The sequence below is a fragment of the Amia ocellicauda genome, chromosome 17 (genome assembly GCF_036373705.1).
Source record: "Amia ocellicauda isolate fAmiCal2 chromosome 17, fAmiCal2.hap1, whole genome shotgun sequence".
NCBI classification, from domain to species: Eukaryota; Metazoa; Chordata; class Actinopteri; order Amiiformes; family Amiidae; genus Amia; species Amia ocellicauda.
In genome coordinates, this window is record NC_089866.1 from 20,788,139 (window position 1) to 20,802,615 (window position 14,477).

Below are 14,477 nucleotides of genomic sequence, written 5' to 3' on the forward strand. Positions count from 1 at the left end.
CTTTTGATTGCAACAGTGTTAACCACATTTTCAGGGCAAATTCAAGTAATGATTATCAAAATTATATTATATAAAGTGCTGGGATTTTTATTTTTTCCTGAGAGATAGAAAGTCAATTACAAACAATCACTTTTTCAAAATAGATCAATACATTTAGATGGATTACATAACAATTTTCAATATACACCGAATAAACTGTGTCGGGGGTGGGACTCTCAAAAGACAAGGCTGAAATTATTTTTTCTATCCAAGAATGAATCGTGCATCACACAGCTGGATCATAAATGACGATACAAAGCATTTTAAATTCAGTAAACTCATTTAATGTGAAAAAGGCATTTAATAGCAATGCATATGAAATAACATTTTAAGGTGGGTTTCAGTGCAAAGGTGGCAACTCCACACAAAGAGAAAATAAATAATTTGGTTGAGGATTTGTCATGTATAACAATCTCACCCACATAACATTTTATTTGCACCAGAAAAATAATGATAACCACCTGCATGAGGAAGGTCCATGTAAACAATGTGAGCTGGTGAGTTCAGAGAGGTGATGCCAGGTAAACATTCACACACATGGCAGGAATAATGGAAGCAAATGGCTCGTTTTTTGTTTTTATTGGCAATCGGCCCCAACCAGAGAGCTGGAATATAATGGAATGTTCAGACAATCAGCTGCAACTCAAAATGTAATCATTCTGAAAAAAATAAACTTTAGAATAATTATACATAAATAGCTAAATGGGAAAAGGAATATTCACAAGGACTTCTGCATGGCATTGTAATTTCTCTTGTTAACTTCTGTAATATCTATTGAGACTCGTGCTGAAGAGAAGAGATTTTTTTAGGTAGAAACTTGGTGGACATGTTTCTCCCACTATACTGCATATTTAAACACATGTAAATAACCTTTATCTTAACATGCAAAACATATAATTTAAACAATCCAGTAAAAACATGTAAATAAGCAGAAATGTATGCGTTTTGTACCATTACTGGAAATGTCAGAATTAAGTTCAACACTTTAAATTATAAAAAAATAAACATCAAATAATGCCAGACACTCATTTAATCATAAATATGCAGAATGACGTATGATAAAGGAATAAAATAAAATAAAATAAAACGCACTGCTGGATTCGATTTCAATTACCCTTTTCCATTCCTTAGCTGGTATAAAATGTACATCATTTATCTGAAAATGGTGTGTAAAGCATATAATACTCTATTTTTTAAAGTGTCTAAAAAAAGTAAAGTTTTTATAAATCTGAACATTACTAAAAATATACCTTAAAAAAGTTTTGTGAATTCTGTTTTCTGTAATAAAACTTATAAAATATACCCTACAGTAGTAAAAGTACAAAAGTCTGTGAACATATACAATATGGTACATACACAGAAGATCATGTTCAGGGTACAAAGAAAAATAAAACACTGTGGTAGACTCGATGATAGTGCACTTTCTAAATCTACAAAGTGGACAGACATGTTATATGTTGGCAGAGCTCCGCAACACGTGGAACCTCTTTAAAATCATACGGATAGACCCCAGGTCCCGATTGATCTTCTCCAATCGATCTTCTAAGGCTTTCTGAAACACATAAAATAAGGATTCAAATGTAATAAATAAATAAACCAGAAACTTATATATACTGAACTAATGTTGCATTTTAAACATATTTTACTCAATGAGAAACATAATGAGCTGACCACATAAAATGAGGTTCAATACATAAATATAAAGATTATGTTCATAGGTTTCATATAATTTAAGTAACAAATAGCACCAGATACTCATAATGTCCTTTAATCTAGTGTGCATACTTCATCTAGTCTTGCTTGCAAGGTCACTCTTCCCCCCACACCTGGGACACGACTCAGCGCAGCCTCAATCTGTTCAGATGAAGAATGAGGAGGAGAGATTTCAGGCGACTCAGCAAAGTAGCAGGACCAAGAATAACGACAAGAGAGCTTAAAATGGAACGACTTCACAGGATCACTGATTTAAAGGAACACAGGACTTTAACACTAATTATACCGGACAAAACCAAACTGAAAACACTATGCACACCAGTAAAGTAACAGGTGAAAAATGACCAGAGATTTGTGTTTTGTGTCATTTCAGCACAGTGAGTGTGTCGAAGTGCACTCTTACCTGCTGCTTCTCTTGCGTGAGCTCGTCAAAGAGCCGCTCAGTGTCGGCCAGCGACTCCAGCCGGGCCTGGTAAGTGAGCTGTGATTCGTAGGGGGACAGCAGCTCAGCCCCGCAGCCCTCGGCCTCCTCCTCCCAGGCCGGCCGACCGCTCACGGCTCCCTGCCTCACGGCCCGCATCGCCGACTCTGTACGGCTATCAAGTCTGAGTCCAGAGTTACTTGGATGATGACTTACTATAAAAATATCGGCAGTCCAACACATGCATCAATCTATGTCATACTTAAAAAACAAAACATTTAAAAGACATTGAAAATTTAATTCAACAGAAACAACAAGCACCCTGAAGTTAAATTCAATTGCAACAACCTCCACCCACCCCCTTACTTGCCAATCGATTCTGGTGTTTTAAGCTACAGCAAACATATCAGAAAAAAAGCTCTACAGTTCTTTGCAGCCGTGACAGAATGTTTAAGACATGTTTTGCAGGATCGTTAAACTCTTATTTACCTCCGGATTCATCCAGTGACATAAACTGGAGTCTCTTCCTGGGACTGGAGCTGCGAGATGGGGAAGCAGATGCATGAGCATCTTCATCTATTTGTACGTCAAACCTGAGTCACGTGAAGCAGAGCAAAGCAGAAAAAGCACAGCCATGATCACTGGAGCACAAGCCACTCAGCAGACAATAAGGACATCAGGCTTGGGGTTCATGTAAAGTATTACTTACCAATGAATTAACACCACCCAACCACCCATATACCCAAGTACAATCAAAATCATTCCTTCATTTCATCCAAGTGTTTTATCCCCCCTCCTTCCGATATCCTACTAAACAATTTGATTTTCTTTGCTCTAATTACAAAGAACCAGATTCAATTATGTTACAGTGGCAATTATCATACCATTGACTAAGGAAATAATGTAGAGATAATTTGACACATTTAACCTAGCCAAGCAGTGACTGATTATTTGTACAGTCTGGGTAGTTACCGGGTATGAGACGTGTCTTCCCTGCCCAGTAAGTGGCTGAATCCCGGAGAGAAATTCTCCGTTGGACAGCGCTTGGGGCTTGACTTTGCTGACAGCGGAGTTATCATTGTATCCCTTTTAGCTGTGTGGGAGTAAAAAAAAAAAAAAAAACAGAGTAAACTATTTCTGATTAAGTGTTTCTGTTTCTGAAAAAAAAGAAAGCTGTGAGTTTGGGAAGTTCCTCTTTTTAAATGTGTATCGCTTTCATTGTCATGCATGGTGCATAAAAAATAAGTCAAGTCCTAATGTGAAACAAATGCACAACCAAGTGAGAAGAGGCCCTTACTGGGTGTGGGCGCAGGGGTGGCTTTGCGGGTGCTCGGGGGCAGGGATGAAGAGCGGGGCCCCACAGGGGACAGGTGGCGCTGGGTCCTCAGCACAGCGCTGTTTCTCTCCAGGAGTGGCTCCCTGCCACAGCCCTCCATGAAGCTCACCGTGGGCCGGCGACTGCCAAACCCTGTGACACAGCAGCACAGTCATGGATGGACTGATTTTAATTAGATGATTATAGGCAAAATTCTTGGCTTTTTTGGAAGCAATATAATATCAACTTATATTTTATTAAATGTCTCGGGTATTAATTTTTAGTATCAAATTCATATCAATATAAAGGGGGAAAAAATCCAAATTTTGATCATTTTTGTCAGTTTTATTGTACTCATTCTAGTCATCTATACAACTGGCAAGGATGCAACACTTAAACAAGGTGGTGGGGTTTCTTGGGGACAGGTGAATGTTGTTAAAATAAGTGCGAGTAGCCCCGTTCATACTTGAGTTGCCGATGATGTCAGATTTCCTTAAAGCTCGGCCTTCGGTGCCTTTCGTCTCATCCAGCTCAATCAGGGCCTTCATCACCGGGGTCAGGGGACTGTCCCTCTTCCCCGCCTCCTTCGCTGCAGAGCTGTCTGTCTGGGCCGTGTCCGTCTCTGGAGGTGAGTAACACCTGCTGAGGCGGGAAAAAGACTTTCACCCACTGGTCATATGACATAGATCCCAAACACCCAAAAAATAACCATTTTCTCTCGCCCCTGTGTCTCTGCTTCCGCTGACGCACCTGCCGTCATCATCGGCCTGATCCTCCTGCAGAGGCCGGCCCGTGAAGATAGAGTAGTCTGCACCGGGACTAAGCCACTTCCTTCTGCTGACGTCCGCCTCCGCCGCAGTCTTGCTGGGAGACTGATGCACATCTGGATGGTGGTACAGGCTGCTGGCAGGAGGAAAGGAACAACTATTAAATAGGAAATAAAAGATACAAATGCATCCATTAATCTCATAGTGGTTATTTTAAAATGCTCCTGCCAAGTTTTTGTCCTTACAACGTTAAGCTGGGTTGGCAGATGGATCAGTTTAAATGCACAACCTCATTAACAAAAGCAGGTGCAAATTCAATACAGGTACATAAAACAGAACAGTTGTGAAGACAATTCTGTGTTATCATTTTTAAAACATCAGTGCCCGTACCCTGCTCCTGAAGGCTGTGAATGGCTCTGCATGCTGTGACGTGACTTCACAGTATTTTCATGTTCCAGCTGCTTTATTTGAGTTTCAAGCTTCGAAATGATCCTGGAAAGAAAGACGAGATTCATCCAGCTGCCACAACAGAAGTGTGAAGCACTTGAATCTCACATTGCGAATATTCACAAAAAACTTGCACGTCTAGAATTAGAACTTCAATCAAGAACCAAAAAGTAGTTTCACATACCTGCAAACAGGACTTAAAAACAACAGAAAGGGTTTTAATTACCTCTTCAGTTCAGATATCTGTGCATTAGCATCAAAGAGCTTGTTCTCTGTTGAAACCAAAGTGTCCTATTGAAATAAAACATGAAAAATAAAACTATTATTAATATTGAAAACAAATATTAGTTTATGATTTATTTAATATTGATTATGAACACTTACCTTAACTCTCTCGTGCTCCTTTCCTAAGGATTCATATTCTGCGAGAAGCTGAAAGAGGAAAATTATTAGAATTAGTATATTGTCTGAGGTATTTATTTTTGTTTCCTTGGACTGAGATTAGTTTAAAAGGATTACAGTATTAAAAGTGAATAAACCTTCATTTAAAAATAGTGTTCAACTTTTAAACGTTTTTCTTTTCGGTCACTTTTGTGAAACTCACATCCTGCAACATTTTATGCTCTTTCTTCATCTGGGCCTCCTTATCATCCGAGACCTTGTAGGCGTTGTGAAAAGCCTCCTCGAGCTGCTTGAGCCTGGCCTTCAGCCTGCCGACAGTGCCGTCCTTCTCCTTGCTGCTGTTCTTCACTTCATCCAGGCGCTGCTGCAACGCTTTCACAGTGGCGTTGGCCGTGTCGTAGCGGTCCGGCCAATCCGCCTTGAAAACACAGAAGAACCAGCATCCTTTAGATCAGTATACCTCAGCCCACTCTCCCCGAGGAGGAGAAGGGCACTGAAAAACTACCTTAACAAGGTGAATTAAGAACAGCAGGAATTTACCAGCTGCTTCTCCAAATGGCGATTCTTATTTTCAAGGTCTCTGATCCGACTGCTCGCCTCAGTCAGAGCTCTTTCTAGATGGTCACACCTGCCATAAAGGAGTATACTTTTACATGTAAGAAAGCAATACCATTGTGGAATAATAGATAATCAAATAATCCATCTAGCAATGCTGCGCTCCATTCTTAATCCTACCGATTAAAGGTAACAGAAAAATACAGAATTGCTGTAACACAAGGAAAGTACCTAGGCCTTATATTTGTAGTTGGAACAGATCCCTGTGATGCCACTTACCTTTCCATTAGACACTGATTGGTTTTCTCCAAGTCATCGGACAACGGAGGCCTGTTGACGGAGTCCAGTTTTTGTCTTAAACTGCTGATCTCCAATTCATAATAAGCCCGAAGGTCCGCTATGTGACGTGAATGTTTTTCCCTCAAGTTTTGCCTGACGCTGCAGGGAGAGGAAGACCAAACAACACATCACTAGTCACGGAGTGCACTGGGGAACAACAGGAACATATCCTGATAGAAGATGATGGAGACAAACCCTTACAGAGAAAGGACAACAGGGTCTTCCAACGAGGACAGGGATGCTGTCTTTTCAAGAGGCCCCACAGCCCGGCTGGCATGCATAGACACTGGGGTGTCCTTTCTGGACTGAGGTGTGAGGGTCGAGTGGATGCCTTCACTCTCTGTGTGCGCTGAGCTGCTGCCCATTCCTCCATTGTGGAGAGCTGGACGCGACCTGCTTGTACTTGACACTTTGTGCGAGGTAGAGGGAAGGGTCCAGCTCTGGACCGGGACAGCGCTCCTGTCTGAGGACGGCTTATGTCTTACTTTCACCGGGGCTGCCGATAAGCTGCTGGTGTTGGAAATGCAATCAGAGTCTGTATGGCTTTCAGAGGGGCCTTCAGCCATGGAGTCCGGGCTAATCGCGGGAGCTCCAGCAGCGGAGGGCTTGGGGTTTGCAGTGAACGGCAGTCTGATGAAATGGGAGGGCGAAGTGAAGCCGGATTGCATGTCCGGTGGTTTCATGTGCAGAGTTGGATCGAGGGTCAACACCTAATAAAAAAACAGAGCAGATGAACGTTTGGTATGACAGTCTCAGAGCGCTTGTGTGTGCTCCTCTTTAACAGTTCTCTACTGAGCCTGGTGAACTGGCACATTGACGGAACTTGTGATTTGGGTTTAAAATGCGATATTCATTCCTTTTCACAACAATTAACTTGGTTGTCTTTGACGGGTCTATACTTCACCTGTGCAGCTGACCGCCTGGAATTACAGGGAGAATCCCAGGCTTTAAATTTTGTATCCTCGCTCTGCTTATGGTGGTAAATTTCTTTCAGAGATAGAGATAATCTTGGCTCATCTTTGGGAGGCTATGAATTAAAGAGAGACATACAGTTAGGCCATGTTCCTAACTACACAGAAAAAACAGGTACTATTACATGATGACACTTTGCATTGCTGCGGAGACCGTTTACCAGATTCAGTGATCCTTCTTGCAGGAAAAGATAAGAGCCATTGTCAAAGCTGTCTGGTAAGGGACGATACAGTTCATTCTCGTCAAGTTTCCAGTATGTTAGACCTGAAAAACATCCACAAAAAATAGCCAAGATTTTTTAAGCACACTAGTGTACTGTAATTTATATCTCAACAGTTTTTGTAAGTACAAATTCTTAGTAAAGCTTTTCTTTAAAATATTTGCATTATTTTTTAAACTGTCTGTGATTTTGTGTTCATTCATTACTGCCTTAGATAAAAAGATTCCCTAGGGGCAAAACACAAACACGGTATGTAAACGGACTTGTACCCAGGGGCTTTCAAAAAGCATGGGAGTATGTGGTTTGTACTAGCAAGCAGCTGTTCACTAGTCAACAAAATCAAATTCCATCAAATTCCTTTTTCCACAACAGCATACAGAACCTACACATACAGATACTGATTGTCCTATAATGCTCTCATCTGTTTTAGACAGGTGTTTCTCACGACCTGGGTTTGCACTTCCAACTGCCATGGTTGGTCTTGCACAGCACTATACAACTGTCATTCACAAGCGCGAGAGGCAGGTAGGCTTTAATACATCTAATCAGAAAACACATTTCTGCAGGCTACGGTAGAAGTGTCCCAGACTCGACCTGAGATTGAAACATTACAGCCTGGACTGCTAGATTGTAAGGTCACTATGTTGACAGGGGTTTAGTTTTGTTTTCTTACCTGAAGCTTCAGACCCCAGGGAGACAGGACTGTCATTTTGCTTTCTTAGGTAGAAGGAGTGAGAGGACTGTGCTGCAGAGCATGACTGAGACTGAAATTAAATCAACACGGACAGTTTTTTTTTTTTTTAATTCTTGTTATTAAAGATATCAGAAAGATTATTTTCACAGAAGTACCCAATTCTGATCCTTCCCCAAAACACTGAAGGTGAATACAAGTAGGCTTTGCACATACGATTCTGTGCGATTCATATCTAGGGTGGTATTTGGGACACAAACCAGGCTCACAAATCTATCCTCTACCAGGAAGATGCAGTGCAGACAAAAACAGAAGAAATGGCACAGACAATGGACACAAAATGTGCTATCTTCTAAGTGCATGCTTCAAGTCACATTAGTCCTTTAATCACTTTGTTGTCTGTGCTGAAGCCTGCCCTGTCAGGATCCATTTGGTCTCCATCGCCTTCCACACTGAATTTTGTCAACATAGCTGCTTCTAGCAGTCAGCAGTCATTTTTTTTATGGCAGTATACATTGTTTTGGACAAATTTGTTTGTTATTTCTTTTATGCAAAATACACTATCTACCTGTCGAATTAAATTCACTGCTACTTCAATAAAATGAAGTTACTTTGAATATAATAGGACAATTTTCAGTTGCTGGGCTGTGAAGCTTTGTCAACCATGTAGGTTGCAAGACACAGCCAATTCATGATCTAAGCGCTGTAAAAACCGGTCTGCAGTTTCATCTATACTTTCATTCCAAGGATTCTTGACTGCAGGAAATTGCATGTACCATTTACAAATAAAATAGTTTTTTTCTTCCTAACGTATCTTACATATTGGAGATCCAAATATGAATAACTGTAGACAGTTATTGTTTTAGGCTGCATCACACCTAGGGGACACATCTGCAATGAAAAATCAGTTGGGCTTATTAAATTAAGGGTACAGAGATCCCACTCAGTGTTGATTTCAGAAAATGTTCAGAAAATGTTTAACATAGAGTTTTTTCCTGTTGTACTAAATAATACACTACTAGACATAATATTTTTTTATACATCAGCCAAAATTGAATGAAACATCTAGGAAATTAGCCAAGTCTGCGGTTGGAGGTCTGGCCTGTTGCCTCATATATAACTCAGGATGAATAAGCCACTTAAATCATGTGGCTTTACACCCCCACATCTTGATATCTCCAGAGGTATCTTGTGCTGTTATATGTAGGAGGCTATGGCTAAAGGTCACATACTTCGTCCGGTGTGTCCGCATGTGCTTCTGGACTCCCGACAGAGCTCCGGCCTGACCGCTGCTCTGACCGAGAGCCCTGGGCCACTCTGCTCTTCTGCAGCTTCCGAGTCTGCTTCTGCGCCCAGGAAGTCAACGGCTGACTGAGATGAATGTGACTGAATTCAGGGAAGCACACAGGTAGACAGAAAAGAAACAGGATAATCTATTTGAGGGACCACTGTATTATCAAACTTGCAACATGAAGCAAAATTGTAAGTGTAAATCAACAGTCACTTTCTCTTATAGTGTCACCATCAATTTAATAAAAAAGAAATGTTACCTTTTTAACATTACACTCTTTAGAAGGGACTAGAACATTCAGAATTTGGAGTTTGGATAACTTGACTCCTCTTTATTAACACTGCAGGGTTAAGGTACCTGCTGCAGAAAATGGTCTGACAGAATTCAAGGACTAACTTCAGAAAGTTTTTGAAAACGGTGGAAAAAAAATAAAAATGAAAAGGTAAAAGAAGAAAAAGAAGAAAAAGAATCGCCACCTGGAGTGCCCAAATACTTGCCTGTTGATTGGCCGTTGATCAGCAGAAAGGTTCTGATCAGACGGGAAGCTGCCGGGAGGATTGCCATTGGAAGTTGTGTCTTGTGCGGCCCCTGATTCACGCTGAGAGCTGTTTGCGTTAGAATCCATTTGTGACTTGAAAGCAAGCGACAGCTTCCTGGGGGAAGTGGGATCATGCAGCGCATTTTTGACCCCCGATATGTCATAGTCCTCCGCCTTGTTTAAACTGTGTTCCGAGGCAGACAGCGTCCCATATCCGCTGCTCAGCAACACGGTGACGGCAGAGTCCTCCGGAGTCTCCCGGTTCTTGTGCGGCCTGCCTGCCTCGACAGGACTGAGCGGTGCAGAGCGGTGCGTGTGCAGGACAAAGGGTCCAGAGTGGCCACCGTTCAATATCCCATGGAACACAGACTCCACAGGGGTTTTGGCGAGCGGGACGTCTGTGCTCTGGGGGGAACTCTGTCTGTTCTGCAGCTGCACTAGAGCCTTGATTTCATCCTGTATGAGCTGCATTCGAAAGCAAAGTTACAGTCATTGTTTTAATGCACAGTGCTTTCAGTTCACATATTTTCTGTGCTGCACATTAGACATGGATGACTACATTTGTTGTGATCATGCAGTTTTAGCTACTCAAGTTAACTGTGTCAAAGCCACAACAGACAACTTTCACTTCTCATTGTGTTAAAGGGAAAATATTTCTCACAGACTGGACAATTAAAAAAAGCAGATAATTACCAAAAATTGGCAAAACATCAGGGCGATGATGTGAGGATTTACCTGAATCTGACACTGATATTGCTCGTGCTGGGCAAGGATTTGATCCTGGTACTGCTTCTCCACCAACTGGAAAAGCTGCAGCCATCTGCCCTGTTTATGACAGAAGTTTGAATGTAACAATGTGAAATTGGCAATAACGTCGGACAATATTACCTCTGCACTGTGCCGCCTTCCTATACTGAAACCCTTGAGCATGGAGTACAAACAGCAGACATGCGTGTTGTTCTGCTGGGGCTTATCAGAGTGGAGCAGCTGGGCCGCAGCCTAGGAGCGTGTTGCCAGAAAAACATCGAGTACGAATTTCAAAGCTCTGGTCCACAGAGAATAGGCACTGATTTGAGAGATAGAGCAGGAGCAATCCTAAACAGATAAGACAAATGCGGGTCCTGAAGCCCTGCAAAGGCCAAAACAATGATCATCAAATCCTGCTCTCCTGCAGTACACACCGCTTTGTGATTTATTTTCCTAGCACAACGCACCGTTCGAAAGCTAAACCCTGCCCAGGCCATTAACCAAAGCCAACCCTCATCACTTACAGGCCTAGGAAGACATCATGGGTTTGTTTTCTTGAATGATGTGTGTAAGTTGAATAACAATGGGAAACAGAATCTGGAAAATTCATTCTACAGAGTTCTGTTTGTATTTTCAGGGAGGGTACTGAAAATTCACGCTTTTTTTATTTTCTGCACGGTCATCATATTCTGTAGTGTTAACTGCAGTAATCCACAGGGGACACAAACATCAGCAGGTAGAAAGGCTGCCCGTTCGCTTGCTAAGCATAAGGGGGGGGGGGGGGTTAAAGGTGTGAAGTGAGCTTTTATTCTTACCTCACAGTTCTTCCAAACCTCAGGGTTCGATTCTCCACTGCTCTGAATCTCTTTAACCAGAGCAGTCAGAGTTTCAAGGGGACTGGGGTTTATCGACGGAAGGTTACGCCCTGGGCTGAACTCTTCTTCTTCACCGAGACACAGATTTCTGTAAGATGCAAAGGTATAAACTTATTACCAGGTCAGGTTAACTTCCAGAAGCATTCAGTCATATTATTTGGTTGGGATCTCACTCACACTTTATGTTTTACCAACATGGGCTGTTTTGACACATCTGAAGAAAATAATGATAATAATTATCCTATTATTTATTTCTGCACAGATGCCCTTATCCAGGGTGACTTACACAATATAAGAGTATTACAAAGTGCAATAATACAGTGCAGTTCAAAACATGATGCAATTTACACAAGTGTATAGGAAAAATACACAGTAAACAAAATTTAAGTCCTACATTCTGTAGTAAAAGCTAATAAGTACAGACAAGGTGTGAAGTCATAGGAGCTAAGGGAAAGGGGGCAAGGGGTAAATCAATATGAACAACACGAGTACTAGTAATGCAAAGCAAGATGTATGATGAAACGTTATATAAAAGTGCAATTTCACAGGAGAGCGGAGCCACACAGCGGAATAAATTACTAAATTACAGGTCCAGTCTGAAAAGATGTGTCTTGAGTAATCGCCGGAGCAACTGCTGTTAGGGGTGCACCGATACATCGGTTTCTTATCGGATCGGCACTGATAAAGGGATCAGCCTTTTCCCATAAATTCGTTTTCTCATTTTGAGTAAAGCTGCATGGACGTTTCTCTGCATCAGTGTTGCCTATGAGCGGCTGTGTAGTGCTGTTTCACATTTCCTTAAGAGAAGTTAAACAGGCTCATGAGCGAATGCTCATACAATTAGATACTTTGTAATCCATACCACTGTGCATGTAAGTGTGTAATATATAATTGGAAGCAGGATTTTTAGGGCATTTAATAATACTGAAAATAAGGGAATATATAAAGTATTCTTACTGCTATGAACTAAATAAACATGTGGAATGACTGGAAATGAAGAAGAAAAAAAAAACACCAAATCTGCCACAATAAGGGTAAACACTGTTCTGTAAAATTATTAAAACTGTTGAAATTCAAAACATATAAGCTACACATCAGTATTCATAAAGGGGAAAATCAGGCTACCGGTATACAATTCCTCAGACAAGCTGGGTCAACTGGGTAGAGACAATCCAATTTAAGGCCAGCTATCTGCTCAAGACAGGCATTAACACAAACCCTATGACCTTGTGTTTCATGAGTCTGAGACATTTAAGACAGAAGCAGGTGAGATATGCAAGGGTGAGCGGAGTACAGACCGGTTCTGGCTGGGGCTGCTGCCCAGAGGAGCGGTGGGGCCCCGGCTCTTCACAGGCCGAGGGGCCACCTGCAGGAACCCGCAAAGCCTCCTGACAGACTCGGCCGCAGCGCACTCCTCCTCCGGCCCTGCCAGCCCTGACGGCGTGTCCTCAGAGGAGATGATGGAGGCCTCGCTCTCTTTTCCGCCATTGGTCTCAGCATTTTCATGGCTTGGAGCGGCTGAACTGGACACATCTTCAGAAATGCTATCATCTGTGGACATTCTTAGGTTCCCTTGTTATCCCAGCCCATCTGATATCTACTAGGAAATGCAGAGAAAGATTGAGCCACAAAAGACAACTGTGTTTACACTTTTGAAATCCCTTAATAAAAAAATAAAAAAATAACTGTGTACTTGTTTTTTCTATCAGGATAAAGACAAGGATGGACATCCTTAACACACAAAACAATAAACTTCTCTCCTAAACTGTTAGCAAAATAGTAACAAAAATAACAACTCATACATCATTTGAGTGGCATTTATTATTTTAGATTTCTATTGGATTGGCTCAGATGGGTGACAACATAAACGCACTAGGTATTGTATACACTGTAAAGACAGTTTAACAAGTTAAACATCATTCTGAATACGTAAATTAGCACAACCAATGACTTCCATTCACATTATGCATTTTACACATAAAGTGAATTGTATCACAGAAGCAAATACTTTGTTAAAGCGATAGTTCCGGATCTTCAGGTGACAGCACAGACATTAAGACATTCGCTTTGTATAGCCATGAACTATCGCGACAAGCTGTCTACATAGTAGCTCATCCTTGAGAAGAAATGCACTTATTGTGACAACTAACACAGTCAATCTGCAGCAATTCTCAAACAAGAGAAACACAATTGAAAATACTGGAGTAAACACACGTGGTAGGGGGTGGCTCTGCTCTGTGCACTTTACTACCCAGTGTGTGCATTAACGCCCTGTCGCCGATACGAGTCTTCTGCTCACGGAAAGCCCTATATCCACGCACCCACCACGCAACGTGATTGGGGGGCATCTGTTTTTCTAGACTGATGACGGCAGCTCGGCACTGTGTAAGACTGGCTTCCAGGGCTGGCCATCACTGTGCAGCAACACCAAAAAGCGGATGTTTTCGACCAGCATTTCTGAAACACGACACACATTGCATCCGTCACGATAAATGTGCAAAAACAGACCTCTGCGAGCAGGCTGGGTGCTGTTTATACCTTATATGTCAGCAACCTGAAATGTGCCAACTTTACGTGGCAGAGACAACGTGCTGTCAAGGTGCACGGTTTATTTTCACTGTGGATGAGATCAATCGGTGCACTTCTGTTCAAAAGCACCCGAGTGTCTATGCGTTGTGTAAAAACTCAATCGGCAGGGCAGCTGACATGGAAAGTGATCTCGCCCGGACTGCAGGAGCTTGTTTTCCAGTGCAGACTAATTCGTGTTGACACCTTCAACGCTATGTCTGCGAAATCCACCTTCAGGCTGGCGGACTCGTTTTTCTAAAGGTCGTTTATGGACACACTTTGCTGTGTAAAATAAATTAGAATTGAACGCTTTCATGTTTCACTTACCTGCTGACTTGGGCCATATTTGTATTGGTACAGTAAGCCCGCGATACCCCGATCTTGCAGCTCTCCTCTAGCGTCCATCAACGGCAAAACGCCCTGCGGCCTCCCATTGGCTGCCGCTTTTCGAAAACGAATGTGCCGATTGGCTAAGACGCGTCATTGCCAAACTTCAGTCTGCCTTTCGGGAGCCGTGATTGGCTGCAGGGATGCGCCGCTGCGCAGCGGAAACGCGCAACGCCCGACCCCATTGGCT

General features: G+C 42.1%; 1 protein-coding gene across 7 annotated transcripts; it reads right to left on the reverse strand.

The window, feature by feature from the left end:
• Positions 1–307: 307 nt before the first annotated feature.
• mphosph9 (M-phase phosphoprotein 9) lies at positions 308–14,344 on the reverse strand. Of its 7 annotated transcripts, none has more exons than XM_066689227.1 (24): positions 14,228–14,344; positions 12,631–12,932; positions 11,273–11,420; positions 10,446–10,535; positions 9,670–10,175; positions 9,114–9,267; positions 7,864–7,954; positions 7,131–7,234; positions 6,903–7,025; positions 6,200–6,708; positions 5,939–6,097; positions 5,645–5,732; positions 5,307–5,522; positions 5,087–5,134; positions 4,929–4,993; positions 4,646–4,747; positions 4,239–4,388; positions 3,955–4,130; positions 3,471–3,641; positions 3,146–3,266; positions 2,663–2,766; positions 2,156–2,388; positions 1,825–1,893; positions 308–1,591 (listed from the first exon to the last, which is right to left on the reverse strand). In XM_066689227.1, the coding sequence occupies exons 2-24, from the start codon at positions 12,891–12,893 to the stop codon at positions 1,490–1,492; spliced, it is 3,792 nt and encodes a 1,263-aa protein (XP_066545324.1). In that variant the 5' UTR covers positions 12,894–12,932; positions 14,228–14,344; the 3' UTR covers positions 308–1,489. The 7 variants fall into 7 exon arrangements, with proteins under 7 accessions (XP_066545324.1, XP_066545323.1, XP_066545325.1 ...); XM_066689226.1 differs by having other exon boundaries at positions 3,955–4,127; positions 4,239–4,391; XM_066689228.1 differs by having other exon boundaries at positions 2,663–2,712; positions 4,239–4,391.
• Between the last annotated feature and the right edge of the window lie 133 nt (positions 14,345–14,477).

What these genes read in the sequence shown, in the direction of transcription:
- mphosph9 (XM_066689224.1), bottom strand. Translation starts at nt 12,893, where the DNA reads ATGTCCACAGATGATAGCATTTCTGAAGATGTGTCCAGTTCAGCCGCT. An exon ending in AGCAGCCCCAGCCAGAACCG is followed by an intron (nt 11,421 to 12,630) that starts GTCTGTACTCCG and finishes TGCATCTTACAG; the next exon opens with AAATCTGTGTCTCGGTGAAG. An exon ending in CAGATATCTGAACTGAAGAG is followed by an intron (nt 4,748 to 4,928) that starts GTAATTAAAACC and finishes CTTTCTTTCCAG; the next exon opens with GATCATTTCGAAGCTTGAAA.